The sequence below is a fragment of the Heptranchias perlo genome, chromosome 16, assembly GCF_035084215.1.
Source record: "Heptranchias perlo isolate sHepPer1 chromosome 16, sHepPer1.hap1, whole genome shotgun sequence".
In the NCBI taxonomy this organism is placed as follows: Eukaryota; Metazoa; Chordata; class Chondrichthyes; order Hexanchiformes; family Hexanchidae; genus Heptranchias; species Heptranchias perlo.
Window position 1 is genome coordinate 63914543 of NC_090340.1, and position 22495 is coordinate 63937037.

General features: G+C 48.8%; 1 protein-coding gene across 1 annotated transcript in view; it reads left to right on the top strand.

Annotated features, from left to right (window-relative positions):
- Positions 1-22495, top strand: part of pepd (peptidase D) — a 140569-nt gene that overhangs the window by 112408 nt on the left and 5666 nt on the right. Inside the window, 3 exon segments of the mRNA XM_067998201.1 lie at positions 16578-16747; positions 16749-16763; positions 19666-19857. Coding sequence (XP_067854302.1) covers positions 16578-16747; positions 16749-16763; positions 19666-19857 — 377 coding nt within the window.

A 22495-nucleotide genomic window follows, 5' to 3' on the forward strand; every position in this document is an offset into this window, starting at 1 on the left:
AAAACGCAGGATACGGTTAGAGAGTTACACTGCCTGTGGTGGTCTTGGCACCAGCAGGTCTCGCCACAGCTGCAGGGATTCCGCCCAGAGTCCATCGCCATCCCTCGATCCACCCCTGCTTGAATTAGCCGGACCTGTTAAATCCTCACTCCCCTTTCCAGACAGACACTGATGCTGTTCCTTTTTAAAAAGAAAAGAACTTGCATTTATATAGCACCTTTCACATCCTCAGGACGTCCCAAAGCCATTCACAGCCAATGAAGTATTTTTGAAGTGTAGCCACTGTTGTAATGTAGGAAACGTGGCAGCCAATTTGCGCACAGCAAGATCCCACAAACAGCCGTGTGATAATGACCAGAAAATCTTTTTTTTTAGTGATGTTGGTTGAGGGATAAATATTGGCCCCAGGACACTGGGGAGAACTCCCCCTGCTCCTCTTCGAATAGTGTCCGGGCATCTTTTACACCCACCTGAGAGGGCAGACGGGGACTCAGTTTAACGTCTCACCCGAACGGCGGCTTGAATTTATACAGCACCTTATCCCACCTCAAACATCTCTCAACCCTTCACTCACGCGGAGCGGGGAAGCAAGCTTAGGAAAATGGGAAGAAAAACACGAGATGCTGATTAAATTATCCAGTACTGGCCAGTGATACTCCTTGCAGGAGAAACTCAAAGAATATTTGACTGTTGCATGCCAGCACACAGAGAGTTAATCAGTCTCCCTATGAAGAATGAAGCTGAGCGAAGAAGAAAGATCTCATTTATATACGTGCATACGGTTTAAAAATCTGTTTGCTCTGAACTGATAGTCATCATCTGTGCTTAATAGGTGTCAGGATGTGCTGTGTACAAAACCATGTTTGGCATCCGCACCAGGATGCAGCTGGCTCAGCTTGTTTGAGGAGGAAGCTGAGATCGTCACTTGCGACCTAGCAACTATTCCACCTGCTTGTCCCCTCGGACGCTCTGATCGGACGGTCACTCTCTGCCACCGACAGGCGCGCCCCTCTGGCATTACATCGCTGGACGTGGACTTTATATCCTTGGGCCATCGTACACCTTGTATCTCCGCCCAATTCCCCAGAAAAGATGCCGCCCGGTTTCCTTATGGAGCACGGAATATAGAATCATGCAGCACAGAAGGAGGCCATTTGGCCCATCGTGCCTGTGCTGGCTCTTTGAAAGAGCTATCCAATTAGTCCCATTTCCCTGCTCTTTCCCCATAGCCCTGCAATTTTTTTCCTTTTCAAGTATTTATCCAATAGCCTGTTGAAAGTTATTATTGAATCTGCTTCCACCACCCTTTCAGGCGGTGCATTCCAGATCATCACAACTCGCTGCGTAAAAAATTCTCCTCATCTCCCCTCTGGTTCTTTTGCTAGTCACCTTAAATCTGTGTCCTCTGGTTACCGACCCTCCTGCCACTGGAAACAGTTTCTCCTTATTTACTCGATCAAAAACCCTCATAATTTTAAACACCTTTATTAAATCTCCCCTTAACCTTCTCTGCTTTAAGGAGAACAATCCCAGCTTCTGTAAGTCTCTCCCTGGGAATGGCACTACAGCAAGTTGTTAGTAAGAAAGATGGGTCTTGCATTTCTAAAGCACTGTATAACAACCTCAGGATGTCCCAAAGTGCTCCACATCCAATGAATTACTTTTGGCGGTTGTTGTAAGTAGGGAAAGGCGGCAGCCAATTGTGCGCACAGCAAGATCCCACAAACAGCAATGACATAAATGGCCGGTTATTCTGTTTTGTTGATAGTGGTTGAGGGACGAATATTGACCAGGGCACCGGGAGAACTGCCCTGCTCTTACAATGGTGCCATGGGATCTATCACATCCACCTGAATGGGCAGACAGCCTCATTCGAGAAACAGAACTGAATTGAAATGTTCATTTAGATTCTAAGCTGAAATGTTGGCGTGGATCTTGAACCCATAACCTGCTGACTCAAGTGAGAGTCCTAAAGCAACTGTCTGTCGTGGCTCAGTGGGCAGCACTCTCCCCTCTGAGTCAGAAGGTCGTGGGTTCAAGTCCCCACTCCAGAGACTTGAGCCTGTAATCCAGGCTGACACTGCCAGTGCCAGTACTGAGGGAGTGCTGCACTGTCGGAGGTGCCGTCTTTTGGATGAAACGTTAAACTGAGGCCCGGATCTCGCGACACTGTTTCAAAGAAGAGTTGGGGGAGTTCTCCCCAGTGTCTGGGGCCAATATTTATCCCTCAACCAACATCATTAAAACAGATTATCTGGTTATTTATCTCATTGCTGTTTGTGGGATCTTGCTGTGTGTAAATTGGCTGCCACGTTTCCCACATAACAACATTTCAGAAGTATTTCATTGGCTGTAAAGCGCTTTGGGACGTCCTGAGGTTGTGAAAGGCGCTATATAAATGCAAGTCTTTCTTACTCTGGGCGAGGTTGGTGGTTTTTTTATAATAATGCTGTCATTTCTGATCGATAAAATAGAATCAAATGCTGACGTATTTGATCTGCTGCTTTTCTACTCCATCCCAACCAAGAGCCATGCTGTCTCCTGTCTCAGGGGGCTTCCCCGTGGAGGCTATTAATGGTATCTCTTGGTTGCAGCGTTAAACGATATGTGAATGATTCTTCCTCGCCGCACACAATCCCTCTCCCCACCCCAGTTTCCTGTTTAGGGTTTCTCTCTCGGATGAGAGTGTTCGGGGCTGAGCCAAGCTGACGGCTGGTCCGCACCTGTATGGGCGCAGTACGTACCCAAAAGGGGCCAGTGTGGCGCTTCTCAAAACAGTTTTTGCTTCAAGTTGTCCCCTAGGCTGAGATGAGCTCGATCAGTACGGACCAGGGTTGGGACCCGGACCTTCCTGGTCTGGTTGAGTACCAAACACGCTGTTACATTTTAAAATTCTCATCCTTGTGTTCAAACCCCTCCATGGCCTCGCCCCCCTCCCTATCTCTGTAACCTCCTGCAGCCCCACAGCCCTCCGAGATCTCTGCGCTCCTCCAATTCTGGCCTCGTGCGTATCCCCGATTTGACACCGTGGCATTGGCGGCCGTGCCTTCAGCCGCCTGGGCCCCAAGCTCTGGAATTCCCTCCCTAAACCTCTCCGCCTCTCTCTCTCCTCCTTTAAGACGCTCCTTAAAACCTACCTCTTTGACCAAGCTTTTGGTCACCTGTCCTAGATCGTGACTCGGAGTCAAATTTCGTTTGATAATCGCTCCTGTGAAGCGCCTTGGGACGTTTTTCCACATTAAAGGCGCTATATAAATGCATGTTGTTGCATTTCCCAACTGAGCCCTGGAGGGGCAGGAGAAGGAGTCTGGCATGTTGACAGACTGAAAATGCATGTCAGGTTTGAAGCCGGATTCCGAGTGAGCTCAGCTAGGTTCATGTTGTGGCAACTTCACTCACTCTTCCAAGTCTCGTTGTGGGCGGGGGGGGGGTTGGAATTCCAGTTGGGAACTTTGCCGTGTTTATAAATAGTTTTTTTTTCTGTTACGGTGCTGAGATATGATTGAGTACGTCCTGCTGGTGAGTTATCCACTCAACCTCGCTTGTGGCAATATTGAGGACATCTCTGGGCTGGCTGGAAGATGTAACCTCTATATAAACACATGGGTGCCTTGACCAGGTGTGTCCTCAGCTGCTTCTGGTATTGAGTAGTTTGTAAAGCCCTGCTTAACTGAGCTACTAATTTTAATTGTTCTCCCTGATTCTCTCCGTCGTTCCTCAAGGGATACAGCTCCACAGACTCTGATTGCTTCCCAGTACTTGGCCCCAGGGGCCGTTGTTCGTGTGACCTTAGACACCGAGTGTTGATGAGCTGTCCTTTTATATTGCAGGATTCCGTCCTCAGCTAACACGCTCCTGCACGGTCCACCCGACAGTGAGCCCCTGGCTGACACTTTTAAATATAAATGTACATGTTCCTGTCCTTGGCCCGGAGGTGGTGCTGTCGATTGCAGTTCCCTAGCACTAAGATTAGCGAGCGAGCTACGGGCGCGTTGGTTAACTTCCGTCTAATATCGGAATTGACAGGCAGCTGGGAACAGTGCACACGCATCAGCAGATTCTGCCGCCGACCAGCTTCTCTCAGGCCATGTGTCTGAAGTCCAAGGCCAGTGTAATGCAGCCTTGTGTACTGCAGCTGTCACCGAGATATAATCAGTCTGTAAATTGGCACTCGGAGCTGAATTCCGTGTGTGTGTGTGCGTGTGTCTGCGTGTAAAAGTGTGTTGTAGCGGTGTTTGAGTGTCTACTGACTGAAGCTATAAGCTACATCTGCGAGTTTTCTGCCAGACAGACGTTAAACATCAGAACTTGTAGACAGCACAGCACCCTCCTCTAACCGCTGATTGACTTGGGTTTCAAATACATTTTAACTGATGCTCCTCAGCACTAGGAGACAAACGTGAATGATGTCCCAGATCCGAGAAACGGAGAGAAAATAATGAATCTTTTTACCGCTACTAAACTTTGGCAAAATGGAATTTAAAAAAAAATCTATATCTGTAGTTGGACGGTGGAACAGAAAGCACCCAAGAATCACGCACCCCTCCCCCTTCACATCTCAGCTCGTATACTGAGGTCCAAAGGTCTAAGACTTGAGCACGTGATCTGAGCTGACATTTGAGGCCTTAAGCCGAGGTTCCACTTGCGCTGCAGTGAATCAGGTGACTGTTAAAAGATCCCGCAGCATCTTTCTGGAGCATGTCCTCCTGTGCAACTGACCAACACCACAAGAACCTCTTACCCTGTTGTGGAATCTTTCCTTTTAAATTCGTTCTCGGGATGTGGGCCTATCCCTAGTTGCCCAGGGTTTGATACAACTGAGTGCTTTGCTAGGCCACAGTTAACAGTGTGGGACTGGAGTCACGTATAGGCCTAGACCGGGTAAGGACGGCAGGTTTCCTTCCCTAAAGGGCATCAGTGAACCAGTTGGGTTTTTACGACAACCCGACAGCTTCACGGTCACTGTTACTGAGACCAGCTTTTTATTTCCAGATTTATTTTAAACTGAATTGAAATTCTCAAACAACCCTGATGGGATTTGAACTCACGTTCTTCTGGATTATCAGTCCAGGCTTCTGGAATACTAGCCCAGTAACAGAACCCCTACACTACCGTACCCCAGTACCTTGCTGTGTGTAAATTGGGTGTTGCTTTTGCCTAACAGCAGTGACTGCACTTCAGATTAATTTACAGTGTGCAGAGTGAGATGCCCTTGGGACAGCCAATGAACACACAAATCCTTCAAAAAAAAAACTTAAAAAAAAACTATTGTTCGTGTGGCCTCCAAACATCACCACAGCCTCTGTCTGGAATCAGGACTCCACGCAGTGAGACTATCTTTAGTCTGGTTGTAACCTCTATTAAAAATATACTAGTCAGTCTCCCATGACATTGCACACAGGGATTTGAGAGCAAATTGGTCTTGAGGTTAACCAGGGTTGGAGGTCGGGTGCACAAATGTAACTCAGACCCCAATTTAAAGCCGTAGATTCCGTCCTTATGATTCAATTAGAAATTCCTATGTCCACATTTATAATGTGATTGCCCATGTAAACTAATCACACTGTAATTACATTATCCCGTCTGTGGTGGTGCTGCATCACTGTCACTGGGTGGTTGCAGTTAATTGAGGACCTAAAGATTTATAATGGAAAAAGTTGAGAGAAAGTGTGTAGGATTATGATTTTTAATATATTACCAGTCGAACTCTCCTGGTGTTGTTCAGAGGGAGTCGAGACCAAGAGCAGTATTCGTGCCGGGGTGAGGGGGCAGGGGGCAGATAATTGGACCAAGGATACAAAGTAAAGAAGACACCACGTTTCCCCACATCAGTAGATTGCCTTACTTGACTTAAACAAGATAGCTTCTAACTATCTTCCAGCAGTTCTAACCTCTTCACCTCAGTCACAGTTTTCTATTTAACAAACCTAACTGTTCTTGCATCCTTTGTGTTTCCCAACGCCTCTCTCCCAGCCTCTGTCTTATATTTCTTTTCACATACAAAGATCAAAGGGCATTTTGACACAGTAGATATGAGGTGCTCTTCGATTACCCAGACAAGTCAATGAATTGTCTACCGTTTAGTCTCTGTAACCTCTTCCAGCCCTACAACCCTCCGAGATCTCTGCGCTCCTCCATTTCTGGCCCCTTGCGCATCCCTGATTTCCATTGCTCCACCATTGGTGGTCGTGCCTTCAGCTGCCTAGGCCCTAAGCTCTGGAATTCTCTCCCTAAACCTCTCCGCCTCTCTCTCCTCCTTTAAGACCCTCCTTAAAACCTACCTCTTTGACCGAGCTTTTGGTCACCTGCCCTAATATCTCCTTATGTGGCTCGGTGTCAAATTTTGTTTGATAATCGCTCCTGTGAAGCACCTTGGGACGTTTTACTACGTTAAAGGCGCTATATAAATGCAAGTTGTTGCTTAGCATATTAACCACCTCTCATTGGGCCTTTTTTCTTAAACTCTTGAGATTTAATACTGTAAATGGCAATCACAGGGCCACCTATAGGCTCAGTAGGTGCTGCAAGTAAATGTTAACACTTTTAAAATGGGTTTTCCCATTGACAAAGCCTTTGCAATCAGGTTGCCTCAGGTCAGCCAAAAGCTAGCAACACTCTGGATGATGCCAAGGCCACAATGTTGCTGTCACTGACCCAGGACAACTTCCTTGGTGCTCGTGTCTGTCTAACATGATTTGTGAAATGGGTTTGCTGTGATTTTGGAATCCTTCAATGCTGTTCGACGTTGGCTCTTTCCTCGGCTACTTTGGAACCTCCCTTCCACCTCAGGAGCCTGAGCAATGTTGAATCCTCCACTCAATGCCCGGCTCGATGATTTATACATTTACTTTTGGTGTAGTTCACCCCCCAGATTAACACGGTGAAAAGTGTAGGATATGTGAGGAAAATGTGGAGGGGGGGTGCGGGTGGGGGGTGGGTAGCTGAGGGGGCCTTAGAGAAGGGGGAGCAGCAATTTGAGACAAAAGGGGCAACTTGTACCACAGAGCCACCCTCCAGTCTTTTCACAACATTCCCACTTCCAAGGATTTTTGGAAGTTGTTGCTCCTTCTGTCTCCTCCCCAAATGTGTGAGAGGGCCACACATTTAAAATACTCACAGGGAATTAAAGGTTTTTTACACAGCAGGTGGGTCAGAATGTGGAATTCTCTCCCACAAACTGTTGTCTATAAATTATCCTAAAAGGCTTTCAGATATTTGTGTGAAAAAAAATTAACGGGCATGGGGAGCCAGAGTAGGACAGTGGATTGCTGCAGTTGCAAGAGCTAGCAGTCTCACTGACTGCAATGGGACGAGTGGATCTCTCTCTGCCATAGTTTCTGGTCTCCTGTTACTGTGAGATCGCAGTGCTGTTAATGCGGGTTTGTGGCACTCAGACAGCCTGGTTGCTGTCAACATGAAGGGTGCACCATCTGCTTCCAACACACTTCCAGGAGTCGACAGAGGAGGTTTACGTTACAAGGATTCTTTCCAGATTAGCGGCCAGTTGTTAACTCTTTGAGGACTGCAGAGGTATTTCTGCACCTCTTTTAAAAACAAAATCCCTCTCTATTGATGCAATACTCTGAATTAAAGATCCCTTTCACACTTCCCTGATGTAACCTCCTCCAGCCCTCCAAGATCTCTGCACTCCTCCGATTCTGGCCTCTTGCGCATCCCACACTTCCTTCGCCCACCGTTGGCGGCCGTGCCTTCGGCTGTGCAGACCCTAAGCTCTGGAATTCCCTCCCTAAACCTCTCCACCTCCCTCTCCTCCTTTAAGTTGCTCCTTAAAACCTACCACTTTGACCAAGCTTTTGGTCACCTGTCCTAATATCTCCTTATGTGGCTTGATGTCAAATTCTGTTTGATAATCGCTCCTGTGAAGCACCTTGGGACAGTGCATCAGAAAATTCCTCCTGTTTCATTTCCCTCTCTTTCTCCACCCCCCCCCCCACCGCCCCCAACCCTTCACCTCCTCCCCCCTTCTCCTTCACCAAACGGAATATTGGTCTTTATTTCTAGGGGGATGGAGTATAAAAGCAGGGAAGTCATGCTACAACTGTACAGGGTGCTGGTGAGACCACACCTGGAGTACTGCGTACAGTTCTGGTGCCCTTATTTAAGGAAGGACATACTTGCATTGGAGGCAGTTCAGAGAAGGTTCACTAGGTTGATTCCGGGTATGGAAGGGTTGTCTTATGAGGAAAGATTGAACAGGTTGGGTCTATACTCATTGGAGTTTAGAAGAATGAGAGGAGATCTTATTGAAACATACAAGATTCTGAGGGGACTCGATAGGGTAGATGCTGAGAGGATGTTACCCTCATGGGGGAATCTAAAACTAGGGGACATAGTCTCAGAATAAGGAGTCGCCTGTTTAAGACGGAAATGAGGAGGAATTTCTTCTCCCAGAGGGTCGTGAATCTTTGGAATTCTTTACCCCAAAAAGCTGTGGAGGCTGAGTCATTGAATACATTCAAGGCTGAGTTAGACAAATTTTTAATCAGCAAGTGAGTCAAAGGATATGGGGAAAGGGCGGGAAAGTGGAGTTGAGGTAAAAATCAGATCAACCATGATCTAATTAAATGGTGGAGCAGGCTCGAGGGGCCGAATGGCCTACTCCTGCTCCTATCTCTTATGGTCACCAATGCCCCGTCCCCTTTACCCATCCTCCTTCCCCTCGAATACTATGCCTTCCCCTCTCCCCTCCCTCCCTCTTTCCCCTCCCTCTCTCTCCTCTCATCTTTCCCTTCCCCTCCCTCCCCCCCACCTCCGCCCTCCTTGCCGCTCTCCCCTCACACCTTACCTCCACTTTCATAGGAACATAGGAATTGCTGGACGAAGAAAGACCCAGGTCCATCTAGTTCACCGTCGACCATCCTGGTAGTCTCATGATACAACGATAATGGACTAATCAGAGCAATCAATCTCTATCAATGAGTCTACAACAGACCCTGACATGAGGCGAGGAAAACCCCCAGTGGGGGGAGAGCTTTGGGAACCACAGGTCCAAAGTCACCTGTTCCTCCCGAGCCTGTTACACTTACAACAGGCCATGTCTCAAATTACTCAGATATTGTATCTAAAAATACTTTCTGAAAGAAATCCATTTAATTTGCATTTGAATGAATCATCACTATCTGTTCCATAGATTGACCACCTGCTCACTGAAATATTGTTTCCGCAGACTAGTTTTGAATTTTCCCGCTTTCCTTCCTACTCCCTTTTACCTCTTCATCCCCCTCCACTCTCTCCCTTTCACCTTCCCTCCTTTCCTTGCCTCTCCTCTTGCCCCATTCCCATCCTCTCGCGCCCCATTCCCATCCTCTCGCACCCCTCCCCCCTCTCGCCCCCTTCTCCAGAATATGTGGCTTGAATCTGCAACCTCCTGACTCGCAGACGAGAGTGTTGCCCTTTGAATTGGTGCCCAGGTTTACATATAAGAACATAAGAAATAGGAGCAGGAGTAGGCCACACGGCCCCTCGAGCCTGCTCCGCCATTCAGTAAGATCATGGCTCATCTTCGACCTCAACTCTACTTTCCCGCCCGATCCCCATATCCCTTGATTCCCCATGAGTCCAGAAATCTGTCTATCTCAGCCCTGAATATATTCAATGACTGAGCATCCACAGCCCTCTGGGGTAGAGAATTCCAAAGATTCACAACCTTCTGAGTGAAGAAATTCCTCCTCATCTCAGCCTTAAATGGCCGACCCCTTATCCTGAGACTATGCCCCCTAGTTCTAGACTCTCCAGCCAGGGGAAATAACCTCTCAGCATCTACCCTGTCAAGCCCTCTCAGAATTTTATATGTTTCAATTAAACCACCTTTCATTCTTCTAAACTCCACAGAGTATAGGCCCATTCTACTCAATCTCTCCTCATAGGACAACCCTCTCATCCCAGGAATTAATCCAGTGAACCTTCACTGCACAGCCTCTAAGGCAAGTATATCCTTCCTTAGATAAGGAGACCAAAACTGTACACAGTACTCCAGGTGAGGTCTCACCAAAGCCCTGTACAATTGTAGTAAGACTTCCTTACTTTTGTACTCCAACCCACTTGCAATAAAGACCAACATAACATTTGCTTTCCTAATTGCTTGCTGTACCTGCATGCCAATTTTTTGTGTTTCTTGTACGAGGACATCCAAGTCTCTCTGAACACCAACATTTAATAGTTTCTCACCATTTAAAAGATATTCTGTTTTTCTATTCTTCCTACCAAGTGAATAACCTCACATTTCCCCACATTATACTCCATCTGCCACCTTCTTGCTGCCTCACTTTTTTTTATTCGTTCATGGGACATGGGCGTCACTGGCAAGGCCGGCATTTATTGCCCATCCCTAATTGCCCTTGAGAAGGTGGTGGTGAGCCGCCCTCTTGAACCGCTGCAGTCCGTGTGGTGAAGGTTCTCCCACAGTGCTGATAGGAAGGGAGTTCCAGGATTTTGACCCAGCGACGTTGAAGGAACGGCCGATATATTTCCAACTCGGGATGGTGTGTGACTTGGAGGGGAACGTGCAGGTGGTGTTGTTCCCATGTACCTGCTGCTCTTGTCCTTCTAGGTGGTAGAGGTCACGGGTTTGGGAGGTGCTGTCGAAGAAGCCTTGGCGAGTTACTGCAGTGCATCCTGTGGATGGTACACACTGCAGGCACAGTGCGCCGGTGGTGAAGGGAGTGAATGTTCAGGGTGGTGGATGGGGTGCCAATCAAGCGGGCTGCTTTGTCCTGGATGATGTCGAGCTTCTTGAGTGTTGTTGGAGCTGCACTCATCCAGGCAAGTGGAGAGTATTCCATCACACTCCTGACTTGTGCCTTGTAGATGGTGGCAAGGCTTTGGGGAGTCAGGAGATGAGTCACTCGCCGCAGAATACCCAGCCCCTGACCTGCTCTTGTAGCCACAGTATTTATGTGGCTGGTCCAGTTAAGTTTCTGGTCACTGGTGACCCCCAGGATGTTGATGGTGGGGGATTCGGCGATGTTAATGCCGTTGAATGTCAAGGGAAGGTGGTTAGACTCTGTCTTGTTGGAGATGGTCATTGCCTGGCACTTATCTGGCGCGAATGTTACTTGCCACTTATCAGCCCAAGCCTGGATGTTGTCCATATCTTGCTGCATGCGGGCTTGGACTGCTTCATTATTTGAGGGGTTGCGAATGGAACTGAACACTGTGCAATCATCAGTGAACATCCCCATTTCTGACCTTATGATGGAGGGAAGGTCATTGATGAAGCAGCTGAAGATGGTTGGGCCTCGGACACTGCCTTGAGGAACTCCTGCAGCAATGTCCTGGGGCTGAGATGATTGGCCACCAACAACCACCACCATCTTCCTTTGTGCTAGGTATGACTCCAGCCACTGGAGAGTTTTCCCCCTGATTCCCATGGACTTTAATTTTACTGGGGCTCCTTGGTGCCACACTCGGTCAAATGCTGCCTTGATGTCAAGGGCAGTCACTCTCACCTCACCTCGGAATTCAGCACTTTTGTCCATGTTTGGACCAAGGCTGTAATGAGGTCTGGAGCCGAGTGGTCCTGGCGGAACCAAACTGAGCATCAGTGAGCAGGTTATTGGTGAGTAAGTGCCGCTTGATAGCACTGTCGACGACACCTTCCATAACTTTGCTGATGATTGAGTAGTAGACTGATGGGGCGGTAATTGGCCGGATTGGATTTGTCCTGCTTTTTGTGGACAGGACATACCTGGGCAATTTTCCACATTGTCGGGTGGATGCCAGTGTTGTAGCTGTACTGGAACAGCTTGGCTAGAGGCGCGGCTAGTTCTGGAGCACAAGTCTTCAGCACTACAGCCGGAATGTTGTCGGGGCCCATAGCCTTTGCTGTATCCAGTGCACTCAGCCGTTTCTTGATATCACGTGGAGTGAATCGAATTGGCTGAAGACTGGCTTCTGTGATGGTGGCCTAGATGGATCATCCACTTAAACTGTCTATATCCCTTTGCAGACTCTTTGTGTCCTCCTCACAGCTTACCTTCCTGCCTAGCTTTGTATCGTCAGCAAACTTGGATACATTACACTCGGTCCCTTCATCTAAGTCATTGATATAGATTGTAAATAGCTGAGGCCCAAGCACTGATCCTTGCGGCACCCCACTAGTTACAGCCTGCCAACCTGAAAATGACCCGTTTATCCCTACTCTTCATTTTCTGTCCGTTAACCAATCCTCTATCCATGCTAATATATTACCCCCAACCCCAAGAGCCCTTATCTTGTGTAACAACCTTTTATGTTTTTTTTATTCGTTCATGGGATGTGGGCGTCGCTGGTGAGGCCGGCATTTATTGCCCATCCCTAATTGCCCTTGAGAAGGTGGTGGTGAGCCACCTTCTTGAACCGCTGCAGTCCATGTGGTGACGGTTCTCCCACAGTGCTGTTCGGAAGGGAGTTACTTTGCAGGGTCGACTGGGCTTGGCTTGCCGTTGTCGTGTCCGGTGCCTAGTGGTCCATCCGGTTTTATTCTTATTGTGACTTTTTACAACTGAGTGGCTTGCTTGGCCATTTCAGAGGGCAGTTAAGAATCAACCACATTGCTGTGGGTCTGGAGTCACATTTTGGCCCAGACTGGGTAAGGACGGCAGGTTTCCTTCCCTAAAGGACATTAGTGAACCAGATGGGTTTTTACGACAATCTGGTAGTTTCATGGCCACCATTACTGATACTAGTATTTTAATTCCGGATTTTTATTTAATTAATTGAATTTAAATTCACCAGCTGCCATGGTGGGATTTGAACTCATGACTCCGGATTTTTAGTCTAGGCCTCTGGATTACTAGTCTAGTAACATAGCCACTATGCTACCGTATCCTTATCAAATGCCTTTTGAAAATCCAAATATATGACATCAACTGCTTCCCCTTTATCTACCCTGCTCGTCACACCCTCAAAAAACTCTTAATAGGTTCATCAAACATGATTTCCCTTTCATAAAACCATGTTGACTCTGCCTAATCATATTATGATTTTCTAAGTGCCCTGTTACTACTTCCTTAATAATGGATTCCAGCATTTTCCCAACGACTGAATGCAGGAGTTGGGATGTCTTGTTGAAGTTGTACAGGGCATTGGTGAGGCCACACTTGGAGTACTGTGTACAGTTCTGGTCACCCTATTATAGAAAGGATATTATTAAACTAGAAAGAGTGCAGAAAAGATTTACTAGGATGCTACCGGGACTTGATGGTTTGACTTACAGGGAGAGGTTAGACAGACTGGGACTTTTTTCCCTGGAGAGTAGGAGGTTAAGGGGTGATCTTATAGAAGTCTATAAAATAATGAGGGGCATAGATAAGGTCGATAGTCAAAATCTTTTCCCAAAGGTCGAGGGGGCATAGATTTAAGGTGAGAGGGGAGAGATACAAAAGGGTCCAGAGGGGCAATTTTTTCACTCAAAGGGTGGTGAGTGTCTGGAACGAGCTGCCAGAGGCAGTAGTAGAGGCGGGTACAATTTTGTCTTTTAAAAAGCATTTGGACAGTTACATGGGTAAGATGGGTATAGAGGGATATGGGCCAAGTGCAGGCAATTGGGACTAGCTTAGTGGTATAAACTGGGCAACATGGACATGTTGGGCCGAAGGGCCTGTTTCCATGTTGTAACTTCTATGATTCTATGACTGATCTCAGGCTAACTGGCCTATAGTTCTGTTTTCTCTCTCCCCCCTTTCTTGAATAGTGGGGTTATATTTGCTACCTTCCAATCCATGGGGACCGTTCTTGTGTACTGAGGCCTGAGTACAGCTGAGAGTCAAGGACAGAATGCTGGGCCCACACAGTCAGTGATCGGCGAGCAGCTCCACAAGCGCTTACTCTGCAGAAAGACAAGGTCCCTTATGCACCTAACCATGAGCTGGGGAATGTGTGGGTTATAGTTTAACCATCGCCAAACCAATAAACTGCGGACAAGGTCAGCTGGCCATATCCAGTCTGAACAGTGGCCAATAAAGCTGGTTACTGTGTAACCTGTCGTTCTCCAGCAGGTCCGAGGTACCGTCGCCAAATATAATCCAGAGATAGCCCGACCTTTAAAAACGTGTGTATGTCCTCAAATAAAATGCTCTGCCTCCCCCACCCTAGACCTTGACTGTGAGCTGGAGAGCCCCAAGGTTAATGATACAGTGCTCTATTGGCAGGGGTGGGGCAAGCTAATCTTATCAATCTTCTGGCTGCCTCTCTCCCTCCTCCCCAAAAACTGCCTCGGGAGTGGGTATGTTCAGTGAGGAGGTTAAATCGTTAGACATGGCGTGCGCTGGACCCCACCCCCATTAAATTGAGAAACTGAGGTCGAGAGCCAAGCCCGAATTGCAGGAATTATGACAGGAGATGAGATAATAGAATAGTCTGCATGGGTTGTATGTACTTCAGAAAGAAAGAACTTGCATTTATATAGCGCCTTTCACAACCTCAGGACGTCCCAAAGCGCTTTACGGCCAATGAAGTACGTTTGAAGTGTAGTCACTGTTGTAATGTAGGAAACTCAGCAATCAATTTGTGCACAGCAAGATCCCACAAACAGCAATGAGGTAATGACTGGATAATCTGTTTAGTGATGTTAGTTGAGGGATAAATACTGGCCAGGACACCGAGGAGAACACCTCTGCTCTTCAAAATAGTGGCCGCGGGATCTTTTATCTCCACCTGAGAGGGCAGAAAGGGCCTCGGTTTAATGTCTCATCTGAAAGACGGCCCCTCCGACAGTGCAGCGCTCCCTCAGTACCGGCACGGTGAGTACTGAGTCTGTGTCACTGAACATGAGGCCATGACTTGGAACTGGCACAAGCTTCACGTCAGAACAGGAGCATGGGTTAGGAGGCCAGGTCTAATCGTAAACCCGAGGGGGAGGGCAGGTTTGGTCAGGGTAGATTTTCCCTGTTAGAGTCAGGCTCCTCGGTGAGTTTAGCCAGTGAGTAGTTGGGTTATACAGGCCAGGATGATACGCGGTTTGATCTGCAGGTCTGTGGCGATGGAGTATAAAAGCAGGGAAGTCATGCTACACCTGTCCAGGGTGCTGGTGAGTCCACACCTGGAGTACTGCGTACAGTTCTGGTGCCCTTATTTAAGGAAGGACATACTTGCATTGGAGGCAGTTCAGAGAAGGTTCACTAGGTTGATTCCGGGTATGGAAGGGTTGTCTTATGAGGAAAGATTGAACAGGTTGGGTCTATACTCATTGGAGTTTAGAAGAATGAGAGGAGATCTTATTGAAACATACAAGATTCTGAGGGGACTCGATAGGGTAGATGCTGAGAGGATGTTACCCCTCATGGGGGAATCTAAAACTAGGGGGCATAGTCTCAGAATAAGGGGTCGCCCGTTTAAGACGGAAATGAGGAGGAATTTCTTCTCCCAGAGGGTCGTGAATCTTTGGAATTCTTTACCCCAAAAAGCTGTGGAGGCTGAGTCATTGAATACATTCAAGGCTGAGTTCGACAAATTTTTGATCAGCAAGAGAGTCAAAGGATATGGGGAAAGGGCGGGAAAGTGGAGTTGAGGTAAAAATCAGATCAACCATGATCTAATTGAATGGCGGAGCAGGCTCGAGGGGCCGAATGGCCTACTCCTGCTCCTATCTCTTATGGGATGGCCTGTTCCTGTGCTGTAAATCCTACGTAATTCTGGCTGTGCCATCGCTGTGGTCCAGAGGAAGGATCTCCGTGTAAATCATCAGTCTGCTCTTTCTCTGTCCTGGAGCTGCTGTGTGTTCCTTGCGGCTTTAATCTTGGATTTCCAGCTCCTGTGTCTTTTTTTTCTTTCTTTCTAGCTTTCTAGTTTTATAATTGGATTTGCTTGTTTATTAATGTTAGTACCGCTGCTCCTAGGGTTATACTCCAGATTGAACTGCTCGGGTCACTAAATATTTACATTATTGACATTGATGTTTCTGTGTCCTGGCGCCGGGCACGCTGACAGTCCTGAACTCGTTTGATATCGGCCCTTCTCTCCACTGCGCTGGGCCGGACTGCACTGGACATTCTGACCTCTGAAATGTGTGATCGAAAAGATTTCAGTTCAATCTGAAATTCCTGTTGTGCCATTTTTAACTCAGTCTCGCTGTGAAATTGATGCCTTGGATAGCTGTGATCTCCCTGCAGCCAAAGGGCAGGGTCCTTTCTGGCTCACTAGGTAAAGGCAGTCCAGACTGCGCACAGCAGCAGGATCTCGGGTTCCAGTCCTGCTCCATGCTGTGTTAGCTGATCTCAGGGGAGCGACCGGTGGGCTCAGGGTCCTTGTGCTTGGGGAAATATCACCGGGGTTTCCTGCTCCCGGTCACCATCCAGTAATGGTGGAACGGTTACAGAATCTGTACCATGTACAGGAATTAAGAGAGACACACGGGGCCGTACAGTACCACACGGGAGTGAATCGTTCCCTTTTACCCCCTGTGCGCTGTACATGTACAGGAGCTCACACTGAGGCACACACAGGGAGACGGAGGGCGCGGGGAGGGGAAGGATTGTGTCAGTGAAGATTTTGCCATTTGCTGTAGGTTCAACAAAAGATTTATTTCTTGAATTTTTGTTGGAATTCCTGACATGACTCCTGGTTTCTGCTCTAACAAGGGGTTGCCTGGCCTGACATGCATCGCTTGGCTGAGCGAGTACAGCTGGAGGAACTAACAAGGATTGGCATGCTGAAAGGCAATGTGGAGGACATGATGAAGGTCTATTTGGGCGCAGTGTTCATGCCTCACGGTCTGGGACATCTCCTTGGATGTGACGTGCATGATGTTGGGCGGTTACCCAGAGGTCAGTTCTAGTTTGTCTCTTTCAATCTTGTGGAGACGCATTTTAAAATGGGGAAGGAATTCGGCTTTAACTCTCTCAGGGCCTCCAGTGTCTATCGAGAAAAAGGATCTCACTTCTTTTGTATTCCCTCCTCTCCTGAAGGTACTGACTCTTTCTGGGGTACGGGTTCCCCAGGTACCGGACACCCTGTGGGCTACATGCGCATTCTCAGTATATGAACTAGGACAACAATTGTTAACAGGCTGTTTGACCACAGGGTGCCTCATGACAGAACCCAAATCCTGTCTGCACCCCTCTTCTCACTCTCTCTTCCCTTTGTCTCTCTACCTTCTCTCTCTTTCCCTCCCTCTCTCCCTCCCCTCTTTTCTCTCTCTCTCTCCCTCCCCTCTTCTCCCTCTCTAACCTCTCTCTCTTCCTCCCTTCCCTCTCCTCTCTCCCTCCCCCTCTCTCCCTCCCCCTCTCTCCCTCCCTCCCCTTTTCTCTCCCTCCCTCCCCTCTTCTCTCTCTCCCTCCCCTCTTCTCTCTCTACCCTCTGTCTCTTCCTCTCCTTTCCCCCTCCTCTCTCATCCTCTCTCTCCAATCCCCTTCTCTCTCTCTCCATCCCCTTCTCTCTCTCTCCATCCCCTTCTCTCTCTCTCCATCCCCTTCTCTCTCTCTCCCCCACCTCTCTCTCTCCCCCACCTCTCTCTCTCCTTCTCTCTCTCCCTTCTCTCTCTCCTTCTCTCTCTTCTCTCTCTCCATTCTCTTCTCTCTCTCCGTTCTCTTCTCTCTCTCCGTTCTCTTCTCTCTCTCCGTTCTCTTCTCCCCCTCCGTTCCCTCTCCCCCTCCGTTCTCTTCTCCCCTCCGTTCTCTTCTCCCCCTCCGTTCTCTTCTCCCCCTCCGTTCTCTTCTCCCCCTCCGTTCTCTTCTCCCCCTCCGTTCTCTTCTCCCCCTCCGTTCTCTTCTCCCCCTCCGTTCCCTCTCCCCCTCCGTTCCCTCTCCCCCTCCGTTCCCTCTCCCCCTCCGTTCCCTCTCCCCCTCCGTTCCCTCTCCCCCTCCGTTCCCTCTCCCCCTCCGTTCCCTCTCCCCCTCCGTTCCCTCTCCCCCTCCGTTCCCTCTCCCCCTCCGTTCCCTCTCCCCCTCCGTTCCCTCTCCCCCTCCGTTCCCTCTCTCCCCCTCCGTTCCCTCCTCTCCCCCTCCGTTCCCTCCTCTCCCCTCCGTTCCCTTCTCTTCCCTCTTTCTGTCTCTCCCTTCCATTCTCCCCTTTCTCTCTCTCCCTTCCCTTCTCTCTCTCTCTCTCTCCCTTCCCTTCTCTCTCTCTCTCTCTCCCTTCCCTTCTCTCCCCCCCTCTCTCTCTCTCTCTCTCCCCCTTCCTTCTCTCCCCCCCTCTCTCTCTCTCCCCCTTCCTTCTCTCCCCTCTCTCTCTCTCTCCCCCTTCCTTCTCTCCCCTCTCTCTCTCTCTCCCCCTTCCTTCTCTCCCCCTTCCCTTCTCTCTCCTCTCTCCCTTCCCTTCTCTCCCCTCTCTCTCTCTCTCTCTCCCTCCCATGCCTTGTAAATCTCACCCAATCTTCACAAATCCCATGTGAATAAAGGAATCAGGGTGTCAGCAAATCATAAATCACTGATAATCAGCAGCTTTAGAATTTATTTTTAATCTTTAGTTCCAGCTGGTTAATTGCCAAGTTACAGACAAAACCTTCCCAATTCATAAATTATATAAATAGGATTGATTTTGGCATTGGCTGTTTATCATTGAGGAATTTCCCAGTGTTCCAGCCCTCGGTGCTGGAGTCTATGTTTCATTGGGTCCTGCACATTTGCACATTTATTTTCTGTAAATCTTCAATCACAAGCTGAATATTTACATCGGCGCTGCTCCCCCCGTCCCCCGGGGTTAGGTGCAGTGGAACAAGCTAGTGCAGGGGTTAGGATACTGGACTAACAAACCAGATTCGAGAGGGGAAATCCAAACAGGCTCGCTAATGTTCTGTTACTGAAATAATAATCCAGAGACCGTGAGTTCTAATCCTATCAGGGCAGTTTGAGAATTTGAATTTAGTTTTTTTTTAAAAAACCAGAAAATTAAAAAGCTGGTCTCAGTAAAAGTGACCCCTGAAGCTATCGGATTGTCGTAAAAACCCAACTGGTTCACTGATGTCCTTTGGGGAAGGAAACCTGCCGTCCTTCCCCGGTCTGGGCCTATATGTGACTCCAGTCCCCACACCAACGTGGTTGAATCTTAACTGCCCTCTGACGTGGTTTAGCGAGACTGACGGCAATAAATGCCGGGCTTGCTGGTATCGCTCACATCCTGGGAACAAAACCGTTATTTCCTTGTGCTTCCAGTCCATTGTCAAAGGGTGGGGCAGGGGAACCGGGGGGGGGGGATGGGGCGGGGCGGGGGAGAGGTGTGACGAGGGCGGGGCGGGGGGGGAGGCGTGACGGGGCGGGGGGGGGAGGCGTGACGGGGGCGGGGGGGGGAGAGGTGTAATGGAGCGGGGAGAGGGGTGTAATGGAGCGGGGAGAGGGGTGTAATGGAGCGGGGAGAGGGGTGTAATGGAGCGGGGAGAGGGGTGTAATGGAGCGGGGAGAGGGGTGTAATGGAGCGGGGAGAGGGGTGTAATGGAGCGGGGAGAGGGGTGTAATGGAGCGGGGAGAGGGGTGTAATGGAGCGGGGAGAGGAGTGTAATGGAGCGGGGTGAGGGGTGTAATGGAGCGGGGAGAGGGGTGTAATGGAGCGGGGAGAGGGGTGTAATGGAGCGGGGAGAGGGGTGTAATGGAGCGGGGAGAGGGGTGTAATGGAGCGGGGAGAGGGGTGTAATGGAGCGGGGAGAGGGGTGTAACACTGGTCTTGTTCCTGAGCTGCTGGGTCCCTGCTGGTTTACTCGATCCTTGGTGCTGACAGTTGGGTTGTGTGTTCCAGGGCGTGGATCGTATCGATGAGCCAGGACTCCGCAGTCTCCGCACCGCCCGAGACATGCTGCCAGGGATGGTGCTCACCATCGAGCCCGGAATCTACTTCATCGACCATGTGTTGGACCGGGCTCTCGCTGATCCAGCACAGGCCTGTTTCATCAACAAGGACGTTCTGGCCCGATTCCGAGGGTTCGGTGGGGTGAGTACTGGTTAATGTTTGGAATGGATGACTTCATAGAATGATACAGCACAGAAGGAGGCCATTCGGCCAATCGTGTCTGTGCCGGCTCTTTGAAAGAGCTGTCCAATTATTCCCACTCCCCCGCTCTTTCCCCAGAGCCCTGCAAATTTGTCCTTTTCAAATATTTATCCAATTCCCTTTTGAAAGTTATTATTGAATCTGCTTCCACTGCCCTTTCAGTGCATTCCAGATCAGAACAACTCGCTGTATAAAAAACAACATAGAGGGAGCTTTACTCTGTATCTAACCCGTGCTGTACCTGCCCTGGGAGTGTTTGATGGGACAGTGTAGAGGGAGCTTTACTCTGTATCTAACCCGTGCTGTACCTGCCCTGGGAGTGTTTGATGGGACAGTGTAGAGGGAGCTTTACTCTGTATGTAACCCTGTACCTGCCCTGGGAGTGTTTGTTGGGACAGTGTAGAGGGAACTTTACTCTGTATCTAACCCTGTACCTGCCCTGGGAGTGTTTGTTGGGACAGTGTAGAGGGAGCTTTACTCTGTATCTAACCCGTGCTGTACCTGCCCTGGGAGTGTTTGGTGACATCTCTCTTTTTATAAATAACTCCGACCATTACGAATCATGGAAGGCTTTATGAATAAAAAGGGCTGCCTCTTGTATAAAACCTGAAGGGAGCGGGAGCATTGTATGCCTCAAGGCCATGATTTTATCTGTCGGCACTGAGCAAATCGTGGGGCTGGGTTTGCCTGGGCTATTTTTGCTCAGACTGCAATAATCGCGTGGGAGTAACCTCCACTTTACTGCCTGCTGGATTTACACCCTATCAGATAGGACCTTTATTGAACGGTTTGTGACCGGTTACAGTTCTGCTGATAAGATACCGAGATATAAAATCAGTGTCAGTGCTTTTTTGGAGATAATGTCGGAGAGGTTGAGGTGTGTAATGAATCACATATTAATCTGGACGTGGCGAGCACCACTGCCAACAGGAGCGGCAGATCGTGTCAGTCACTGACGGGAGCTGCGGACTTAACCCCTTCCTACCTGCCCCAACCTCTGCAGCTCTTTTGTAGATGGATTATTCTGGGAGTTAAGGAGGTGCAGAGCCACCTGACAGAGTGAGCACCCACCTCTTCCCTCACAGCACAAACTTGCAATTACCTTGCACCTATAGTGCCAAAAAAGTCCCAGCGTACTTTGCAGAGGGAAAGATAAGGTAGGAGCAGGCACACACCCATGGTAGGAGGGGTGAATGAAGGTTTAGTCAAAAAGGTGGGTTGTAAGAGGCTTTTCACAAAATGGGGAGCATTGAAATAAGAAAGATCCTGCATTTCTATAGAGCCTTTCACAACCTCAGGATTTCCCAAAGTAGGCTTTACAGCCAGTGAAATACTTTAGAAGTACAATCACTGTTGTAATGTAGGAAACGTGGCAGCCAATTTGCGCACAACAAGATCCCACAAATAGTAATGTGATAATGACCAGATCGTCTTTTTTAGTGATGTTGGTTGAGGGATGAATATTGGTCCCACTGAGCCAGGGCTGACAGGGAGCATTGGAGAGGAGGAGGAGGGATAGAGCGAGGTTGCTCCAGAGAGCAGGGCTGAGGTGGTGGAGGAAGGTTGGGGTACCCAGAAGAAGAGAGTTGGAGGACTGAAGGATGTGGGAGGAGACATGAGGCTGGGAGAGGTTGCAGATAGGATGAAGGGATTTGGATTAGAATTTTAAATTCAATGCTGTATGGGATAGAGAGCCAGTGAGTACTGGGATGATGAGTTAGCGGGGCTTAGTGTAGGATCAGATATGGATGGATGAGTTTTGATTCAGTTGTGGAGGACCAGAGGGACATTGGAGAAACCAAGTCTAGAGGTGACAGAAGAGCAGATGGAGTTGTCAGGAGATATGTGGTCCTGATGATGGAGCGGACCTGGGGTTTGAAACTCATTGAGTTACACAGAACGCTGAAGTTCCTCACAGCCCAAGAGAGAGGCTGAGGCGAAGGATGGAACCAGAGTCTGGGGAACGGAGTTTACAACATGGCTGGAAATGAAGATTTGGGTCTTGCCGGTGTTGAGCTGGAGGAAATTTTAACTCGTCCGTGATATGCAGTCTGATACTGGGGCTTAAAGGGTTAAATTACAAGGACCGGTTACATAGACTAGGCTTGTATTCCCTCGCGTATAGAATCATAGAAGTTACAACATGGAAACAGGCCCTTCGGCCCAACATGTCCATGTCGCCCAGTTTATACCACTAAGCTAGTCCCAATTGCCTGCACTTGGCCCATATCCCTCGATACCCATCTTACCCATGTAACTGTCCAAATGCTTTTTAAAAGACAAAATTGTACCCGCCTCTACTACTGCCTCTGGCAGCTCGTTCCAGACACTCACCACCCTTTGAGTGAAAAAATTGCCCCTCTGGACCCTTTTGTATCTCTCCCCTCTCACCTTAAATCTATGCCCCCTCGTTATAGACTCCCCTACCTTTGGGAAAAGATTTTGACTATCGACCTTATCTATGCCCCTCATTATTTTATAGACTTCTATAAGATCACCCCTTAACCTCCTACTCTCCAGGGAAAAAAGTCCCAGTCTGTCTAACCTCTCCCTGTAAGTCAAACCATCAAGTCCCGGT